Here is a 9,401-nt window from a genome sequence, read left to right on the forward strand (position 1 = left end):
AAGCCTCGCGACCCCGCTACACGGTATATTTGATTTTCATAAAAAGGCAATGTCAGCACGTTTTGCTTGTCTCTCTATTCGTGGATTCCTTTGCTAGGCCTACAAGTCGCATTAGCACTAGTTGTGAGGGCGCTGAGTGCTTGCCACTATTAAGATAGTGTAGGTTTTAGGGTTCAGGGTCACATGACAATCGGACCCTGACCCCGCTCTGAGATAGACTTACGAAGCGCCAGCTTCGGAAGTCTGTCACAGAGTTTGCTTCCTTCTTCATCAAGCTTTGAGAATTATAAGAATCGACATGCATTTTTAGGATAGCTATTCATACGAGACTCACGTATCTATATGCATCAACGTGAGTGATTATAGCGCTTGTTTACTGTGGTCAATAGCTGCAGGGTTACAACTGCCGTATCATAGACGCAGGCGTAACACCCACAAGGGTTTACCCAGTGTTAGTCCGACTAAAGGGAGATTCTCCTCAACATTAAACTTTCCTTCAATACACATCAGAAAAGCTAATTAAGTCTACTGACTACTTTGACATGCAGAAAGCTTATTGGTTCATAGTAGACGATCTATTGTCTCTTTGCAATGGCAAGCCAATGTGCAAACAACTTAGTTCAGTTCATTTCACTTTCTTCTTCATCAATGTGGTCACTGGGAAATGACTTAACCTAGCTTTCTACTACCTTTGCTGCTAGTGACTTGGAAATGTCTGTTAAGTGTAAAAATAGTGAGATGGGAACTGGTTCTCAGCTTCGCTGTCTATTCTCAGAAATTAATCACAGATCATCGGATGCTTTTTCCCATTCACTCCCAGGGGAGTGAGGGCATCATTGTACTAATTCGAGCTCCTCCATCGGACTGCCGGGCCATCATGAAGGCCATTGCAGGATCTTGGTCTTCAGAGAGTTGAGGCTTACAAAGGTAGTTCACACCCCCCTCCCCCAACTACTAATACAATAGAATGCCCATTGTTTAGCATAACTCAGATCTTTTCTCCCTCATTAACTTATCATTACTGATTCTTTCCTCTCCTCTCTTGCCCTCTTTCATTCACTACCAATTGCATAGCCTTGCCATTATCAACACTCACTTTCACTCCATTATAAACATGCGCTTCTCTCTCCTGGCGATTCTGCCATCTTTGGCTTTGAGTCATGCTGGCAGCTACCATGACACCTATGACCTCTGGTCATTTGATGTCAGTGATGGGCCATATGCTGACTGGATGTACCACATTGCAGATAATACCCCTCTCTCAAGCCTGTCGATCCCTGGCACCCAGAGCTCCATGACAGACAAATTGGAAAAAGAGAATCTGCAGACCCAAAGCACACCTTTGGCCATGCAACTTACTGGTGGCATCAGATACATTGACATAAGCTTACAGAATGGCAATGATATACTCTTGGTTACTCATAGGAAAGCTTTCACTGGGTATAGGCTTGACGATGTCTTGACCACTATTTATGACTTTCTTGACCAACACCCTCATGAGACTGTTGTCCTACACATAAAGATGGGTAACCCACTTGATAAGTCTCAGATCTTCACTGAACTTCTCACTGGATACTTAAGCCCTGGAACTCCTATTGGCAATCGTGCTGCTCAACATGTCTACTCAAAAGGACCTGATGGGATTATCACCATCCCAACCCTGGGTGAGGTTCGCGGCAAAATTTTGATATTGCAGGACTTTAATAGTGACTCTTATGGCCAATTTGGCCTCCCTTGGAGTTCCCCTCTTATCTCTAGCCACTACTTCAACTTTGAAGCCGCTAAAGATGTCCAGGTGAAACAACAGCCATCTTCGACATCATTGGCCAACCGAACGTCTTTTTTTCCCTCCATATCTTGCATATTTAGCATTAGCAAGGATGGTGTCTGGATTGAGGAGAGTCAACAAAGGGTGCTTTGGCTGCCACCATCACGTCGTCCTAGGAAATCAGTATTTGCACCTAAAACGATTGCACTAGGCTCTCTCTCTGGCCGTATTACAGTCATAGGATTTCGATCTACTGATTAGCATCAGCAGTGCGCCACCAAACCGCATTATTTCCATGTCCCTTCGTAGTATTGAAGCACGGCTTCTACTTTTTACTAGCTTCTATATTGCCGTACGCTTAGCCCCCTCAATCTAATAATCAATCAATATCGTTCAAGACCCTGAATAACGCCACTTCATCATACGCTATCTGTACTGACTAGCCACCATATGAGCATCACTTGAATGTGCCAGCTCAGAAAGTCCAAACCGTCCAGTCATACAACAGAAAGCGATTCCCATGAGATGTAGGAGGAAAAGGGCATATTTGCTAGCATGAACCTAGCATAGTGAAAGCATTAAGGTGAACGGCAAAACTTGCCTACGTACTCGCATCGTAATCCACCTCATTTCACTCCCATCCTTATCTATCAAAGAACTTACGGGTTACTCGCCAGGGCTCTTTGTACTGTAGTACAGGCGCCCCACTTCTGCAGCGACATAAAGTCTCAGCCACATTGTGGCACTGCCATGTGGCTGGCTCTTATCTCGCAGGTTATATTCAGTCCTTGGAAAGTATGTAGATAGGCTAAATTGAAGTCCTTCATGCAAAATTACTACAGCTTCTGCATGGCCTATCTAAAATTCTCTTCAATAGGGGCAGATTATCCTCAACATCGTTGGCTTGGGAGATCCTTCTCATGCAAAATCACCATCACAATCCAGCCGCAGACATGTTATTACGCAATCATAAGGCCACATGACCTAAATGTTAGCCTGCTCAGTCAATATTTCTAGAGCAGAAGATCAGAAAAGGTCAACAGGGAATTCATGGTAGAGAACCCCCAAAATACAGCTAACTGAAGGTCTCAGGTCTCTGTCAAAATGTTGAGACAAGGCTGAGAGCGGAAAGGAATCATCAATCCCTGACACTAAACATGGGGCTCATGAGACAAAGCCATTGTAGATGTTCGTAAACATCGTACTAGGCAATCCCTTTTTCTCACTAGTGACTAACTTTCTATTTCATTCGATATATACTCACAGGCATGTTTTAATCAAATACCAGGACGAATATCCTTCAGTTCTAGCTCTATATAACATTTCAAGCCAAGTTTTTGACAAGAAACTAAGGCTTATCAAGTCTTGAGATCAAAGCTACATCCCTGGAAGAGGGATATAATATTCAATATTGGTGTGATTAGATGTCTGTTCAGAGGACGCCAGGCCTTAGACCTGGGCTGTCACCTGGCACTAGGTCATTCATTGCCTGGCCCATTTTGATCCGAACTGGCAAGGCTTTCGCTGCGAAATCTAGTATTGAAGAAACAACCAGCCAGCTGCTTTCTGAACACAACGCGTAAACCGTCAATAAGCGCTAGGCTTGCAACTTTGGCAGGCAACATCTGGAGCTTAAAACTTGGGTTTTCTTTCTTTTCGTAAATGTGACTGTTGGGCGGCTAAATGCGAAGAGCTTACTGCTCCATGGAACTCGAAAGATATTGTGAGGGGAAAAATATTATCAGACCTTGTATGCCACTTCATTCGACTCGTTAACTCCAGCCTATTAATGACGGTTGCTTTAGCGAGCTTAAGAACGCTTGTGGCCAAGAAATAAAGCATCTCATTAGGCGCTCTATAACCCACGTTCCGAAGACTCAGTTCTTGCCATCCTTTCATGCCGCATTGCAGGCCACCGTAGCGAAAAAGAATACCAAGCTAGCGTTCAGAGAGGCTAGGCCTATTCCTCTTGACCCGGAAAGTCCTGTCTCGAAGCTCGATGTGTAGCTATGGACTCCAACATCTGCTAAGAAGGAGGTGAAACAGTCGATCTCTTTGGTCTCAAAAGACCCTCAAGACCTTGCCGAAGCCACAATATCAGCTAGAATATCTTGAGAGACGAGTTTAAAGACGCAAAATTAGCTCCCGTAGAATTCCAGAAGCCATACAGTACTCTTCTAATGAAGAAAAAAAGTTTGTGTATGAGGTTGCCTACTGAAGGGTAAGTGAAAGACCTTTAGCAGGCGAATGAGATGCCAAGTCGGCGTCGGAGGGCAAAAGGAACTCGACTACGGAAGAATGAGGTAATGTCATCGGAGGAATGACGGAGATTAATTGATCGAATGGATGTTGATGTGTAGGTCATGGCCGGATCGTCGAGACGTGGTGGTGGTCGAGAAAAGTCGGCGCTACTAGGGGTGTCTGGGACAGCCTTGGTCAGAGTGGAAGAGCATGTCAGGTAGTAATCTAGACATCTGGGAAGAGTAGTTATAGAAAATAATATGATTCATGAAATAGTTTGTTGTGTTTTTAATGCGGTTTTTATCTTGAAAATATAGAAAAAAGTGCAGCGCATTACCCTACTCTACTTTGTTGGGTATCAACGCCAGATACGCGAAAAAAAAAAGTTGACACCTTGTAAAGTACTAAAGTGGCCAGTAAACTGAGCGTTTTGTGTTTCGGGCATCATTTCCCCAACATCGTGCTTTATCAACTTTTACTTCGCCAGCCTTTTTCCTATCGTTTACACGACTTTAACGCAGATACTCACAAAAAAGCGACAACACGACTATCCCAATCGTATCAATCGTGCCTATTCTCAACGTTGTGCACCTCCTTCACCTCGATTGTTGTTTGATTTCATTGTTCACGTTGAGCCGCCATGAACCCATCTACATCATCCGCCACCAGGCCACCAGTGACAATCCTCTGTCTCGGTATGCTACTCCGGTCTCAACCTGTTCTATCGTGATCATACTAACATACACAGATGGTGGTGGCGTCCGTGGACTATCTAGTTTACTAATTATAGAGAATATCATGGAGAATATCAGAGAATCCGAGAGTCTATCTGAAGTGCCAAACCCCTGCGATAAGTTTGACCTTATTGGTGGCACAGGCACTGGAGGGTATGAGCTTGACTAGATATACTCGCGCGCTATAAAAGTTTTACTAACAGCCTTTAGCATCATCGCGATTATGCTTGGCCGACTGAAGATGAGCGCCAATCAAAGCATTGAAGCGTATAAACGTCTGGCCAATACAGCATTCAAACCTGAATCAACACTATTCCCTGCAACATCCTCAAGTACATTTTCAGCTACGAAATTAGAAATAGCCATCAAACGAATGATTCGGGAAAGCTGTACCGACCAGCTATGTGTACACCGCAGAGGGAACGATAGCTTTTCAGCTGACAGCGACGCGTGTCCACATGGTGATATGTTGTTTGGAGATCAAGATGCCACCAAGACGTACGTTGCATCTACAGACATATTAAAGATACAGAGGACTTTACATCTAACGTTTCATTATGCTTATCTAGCGCTGTCCTAGCGATGACCCAGGCTAATATTGACGCAAAGCCCACACTCTTTAAAACATACCAAACACCTGGGTACCTGACAGGATGTAAGGTTTGGGAGGTGGCTAGGGCCACATCTGCAGCCTTTACCTTCTTCGATCCAATCAAACTCGGCCGAGATAACATTGAATTCATTGATGCCAGCTATGGCTACAATAATCCATGTGAGGTGCTTGTCTCAGAGGCTGAGAAGCTGTTCCCGGGCAGGGAGATGATAATTCTGAGCATTGGAACCGGCCTCGGCGATGCCATCGAGATTAAAGATTCGCAACATTCTGTTGTTGAAGCCCTGTCGAAAATGGCCGTCAGTTCCAGAAGTACGGACCAGCGAATTAAGACCAGATACAACAAGATCGGGATGTACCATAGATTCAATGTTGATGTTGGCCTTAGAGACGCTGCGACGCTAGGCTGCTTTGAGTTGAGTACCATATCGGCACACACGATCAACTATCTCCATGGTAATGGTGAATCCATCACGCGGTTTGTCAAGGCTCTTGCCACAGGCAGTGTGTCTTACCCCACCGTCTGCCATGATGAAAAAGACAAGGAATGTCTGAGGGACCTTTATGTCACTGATCCCCGCACAGACAAGAAGAACATCGAAGAGAGAAAAGGCGGTTTGATGAAAGACTGCTACCGATGGATTGTCGAACACAAGGATTTTCAACAGTTCCTACAAGAAGAAGAATCCCGAATCCTCTGGATCAAGGGGCACCCCGGTAAAGGCAAGACAATGCTTCTCTGTGGCATAATCAACGAATTGGAGCTACAGAGGCCAGTTCCTCCTCTCTCCTACTTTTTTTGCCAAGCTGCAAATGATCAAGTCAACACAGCCGCCTCTGTACTACGAGGTTTGATTTATGACCTTGCGAACCAGAATCCACAGCTCACCAAGCATGTGCGAAAGAAGTACGACGTAGCGGGGAACAAGCTCTTCAGCAATGGCAGTCTTTGGAATGACCTCTGCGACATACTGACCAACATGCTGAATGATTCGAGCCTGAGAAATGCTATCCTGATCGTCGATGCCCTAGATGAATGTGGCAAAGACCGACAAAAGCTGCTTGAATTCATCAGCAAGCCTTCACCTGCCAAATGGATTGTGTCAAGCCGCAATTGGCCAGAGATCGAAGAAGTTCTGAGTGATGCAGACCAAAAGGTTACGATACACCTTGAAATCAACCAGGATTCAGTCTCTGCAGCAGTTGACTCTTACATCAAATGGGGGGTAGATCGGCTTGTGAAGAGAAAGAAATACGATGACGATACAAAGATAGTCATGTTGAAGTATCTAAAGAAGAATTCGAGCAGTACTTTCCTCTGGGTGGCCTTGGTTTTGCAAGAGCTTTCTAATCCAAAAGCCAAAAAATGGCAAATCCTGGATATATTGAGGTCACTTCCACCAGGGCTCGACGAACTATATAAGCGAATGTTGGTGAACATATCTGAGTCCAAGGATGCACAGCTCTGTAAAGAAATTGTTGCTTATGCCTTGGTTGTGTACCGACCTATCTCTTTGGACGAGCTGTGTGTCCTTGTCGAAGGACTTGAAGACAAGGGAACAGTGGAAGTAGAGGAAATCATCTCCTCATGCGGGTCTTTCTTGACTCTTCATAACAATGTTATTTCTTTTGTGCATCAGTCAGCGAAGGACTATTTTCGGTCCGAAGCTTTAGACGAGATCCTGCCTTCTGGAATTCCACACCAACATCACAGGGTCTTGTTACGATCACTTGACACCCTGCACGAGAAATTACAGCACGACATATACGGCTTGAAAGCCCCCGGATGTCTCATCGACGAAGTTGTAGTTCCTAAGCCTGACCCACTAGCTGCCATTCGATATTCTTGCACATTCTGGGCTGACCATCTTGAAAATTCAGGCGGTGATGTAGCTAGTACAAACAACGGCATCCTGGCGTTCTTCAAAGACAAGTACCTTCAGTGGTTAGAAGCGCTTAGCCTTCTACGCAGCATTTCTAGGGCTGGATGGGCAATGCAAAAGCTCAGGCCCTTTTTGGTGAGTACTTTATAATGAAGGAAAAGGCTGTGATGAAAAAGTGGTTAACAACTTGTAGCAGGAGAAAGCGTCGCAAGATCTACAAGAAGTTGCTAAAGACGCTCAACGGTTTCTTCTCTTTCATGGGGGAGGTATTGAGATTGCACCGCTGCAGGTTTATGTCTCTGCTCTGATATTCAGCCCTACAAAGAGTTTGATAAGGCAAATATACCATCATGAAGAGCCAGACTGGATTGAGCCGAAGCCACGGGTTGAAGATAACTGGGATGTCTGCCTACAGACTCTTGAGGGCCATTGCGGTGATGTGACATCAGTGGTCTTCTCAAATGATGGACAGCGACTGGCATCAAGTTCAGGTGACTGTACTGTCAAAATCTGGGATGCGACTTCTGGTGCGTGTCTGCAGACTCTTGAGGGCCATCGCAAGTGGGTGGCATCAGTGGTCTTCTCAAATGATGGACAGCGACTGGCATCAGGGTCTTCTGACGCCACAGTCAAGATCTGGGATGCGACTTCTGGTGCGTGTCTGCAGACTCTTGAGGGCCATCACAATTGGGTGACATCAGTGGTCTTCTCAAATTATGGACAGCGACTGGCATCAGGGTCCTGGGACAACACAGTCAAGATCTGGGATGCGACTTCTGGTGCGTGTCTGCAGACTCTTGAGGGCCATCACAAGTGGGTGACATCAGTGGTCTTCTCAAATGATGGACAGCGACTGGCATCAGGGTCCTGGGACAACACAGTCAAGATCTGGGATGCGACTTCTGGTGCGTGTCTGCAGACTCTTGAGGGCCATCACGATTGGGTGAGATCACTGGTCTTCTCAAATGATGGACAGCGACTGGCATCAGGGTCCTGGGACAACACAGTCAAGATCTGGGATGCGACTTCTGGTGCGTGTCTGCAGACTCTTCAGGGCCATTACGGAGCCGTGACATCAGCGATCTTTTCAAATGACGGACAACAACCACCTTCATCATCATTGGCTGACCAAACGTCCTTGTTACCTTTCAAATCCAACAGCCATATTATCGCCATCGATGGTGTCTGGATCACGGAGGATCAGAGAAGGGTACTTTGGCTGCCACCATCATATCGTAGTAATAAATCAGCATTCACACCTGGCAAGATTGGGCTAAGCCTTTCCTCTGGCCACGTCACAGTCATAGGACTCAGATCTACCGACCAGCATCAAAACTCCGGCACTCAATCGACCTGCTTCCATGTCACTCGATAATATCGAAGCACAGATTCTATGATCGCTTATTATATAGTCATAGGCTAGTCCACTTGGTCACGCTTCTCTGCCCAATAATCAATTAACACCATCCAATATCCTTATAATCTCATTTCATCATACAATATCCGTACTATCTAAATAACACACGATCATCAGATTAACGTGCGTTCTCACACAAGTTCAAGCTGTCTAACAACATCAATCAATATCAAAACGAACCCTGTTAGATGCTGTAAGAAACGAAGACTTTTGCTCACATCAACTTAGCGTAGTGTATATCTCAATGTGAAGGGGCAAAACCTGTCTACGTACTAAGCGTAACCAACATTTCACTTCACTCCTATTACTATTCACATAAGAGTTCATGGATACTTGTCAAGGCTCTTGCTGCGGTAGTCCAGGCGATCTCGCTTCTACGTCTCGAATCTCGAATCATCCAATGCCACTCAGTTGAGAGCCTAGTTTCCTCAAGTTACAGTCGATAGGCTGAGCCACTCGAGTTTCCTTCTGCACACAATCATAGGAGTCCTTACCTTCTTACCTATGAATCGTTTTGTTAATGCCTTCAGCTCCAAGTCCCATTCTCAGGGAAGCACTTTGAGTTAGCTGCTTATGTTAAATATTCACAAGTACTCCTTCTAAATCGCAGGAAAACATTCACCATGCTATAGACAAAACTCCCTTTTGAATTCGACTTGTTGTACATAGCTCCAGGCCAGGCTCTTTCACAGTCTACGATGAGTGCACACACATGTACTTTAAGGACCATTACACAATTCAACGT

General features: G+C 45.2%; 2 protein-coding genes across 2 annotated transcripts; both read left to right on the top strand.

The window, feature by feature from the left end:
- Positions 1–1,114: 1,114 nt before the first annotated feature.
- HOO65_090126 (1-phosphatidylinositol phosphodiesterase) lies at positions 1,115–2,029 on the top strand (the record flags this gene model as incomplete). Its single annotated transcript, XM_071001606.1, has 1 exon — positions 1,115–2,029. The coding sequence occupies one exon, from the start codon at positions 1,115–1,117 to the stop codon at positions 2,027–2,029; it is 915 nt and encodes a 304-aa protein (XP_070856012.1).
- Positions 2,030–4,649: 2,620 nt separating this feature from the next.
- On the top strand, positions 4,650–8,614 carry HOO65_090127 (Vegetative incompatibility protein HET-E-1; the record flags this gene model as incomplete). The annotated part of the gene is made up of 5 exons (XM_071004428.1): positions 4,650–4,704; positions 4,758–4,896; positions 4,954–5,241; positions 5,313–7,374; positions 7,433–8,614. The coding sequence occupies 5 exons, from the start codon at positions 4,650–4,652 to the stop codon at positions 8,612–8,614; spliced, it is 3,726 nt and encodes a 1,241-aa protein (XP_070856013.1).
- Between the last annotated feature and the right edge of the window lie 787 nt (positions 8,615–9,401).

The sequence above is a fragment of the Ceratocystis lukuohia genome (assembly GCF_044167205.1).
Source record: "Ceratocystis lukuohia strain C4212 chromosome Unknown Supercontig9_pilon, whole genome shotgun sequence".
In the NCBI taxonomy this organism is placed as follows: Eukaryota; Fungi; Ascomycota; class Sordariomycetes; order Microascales; family Ceratocystidaceae; genus Ceratocystis; species Ceratocystis lukuohia.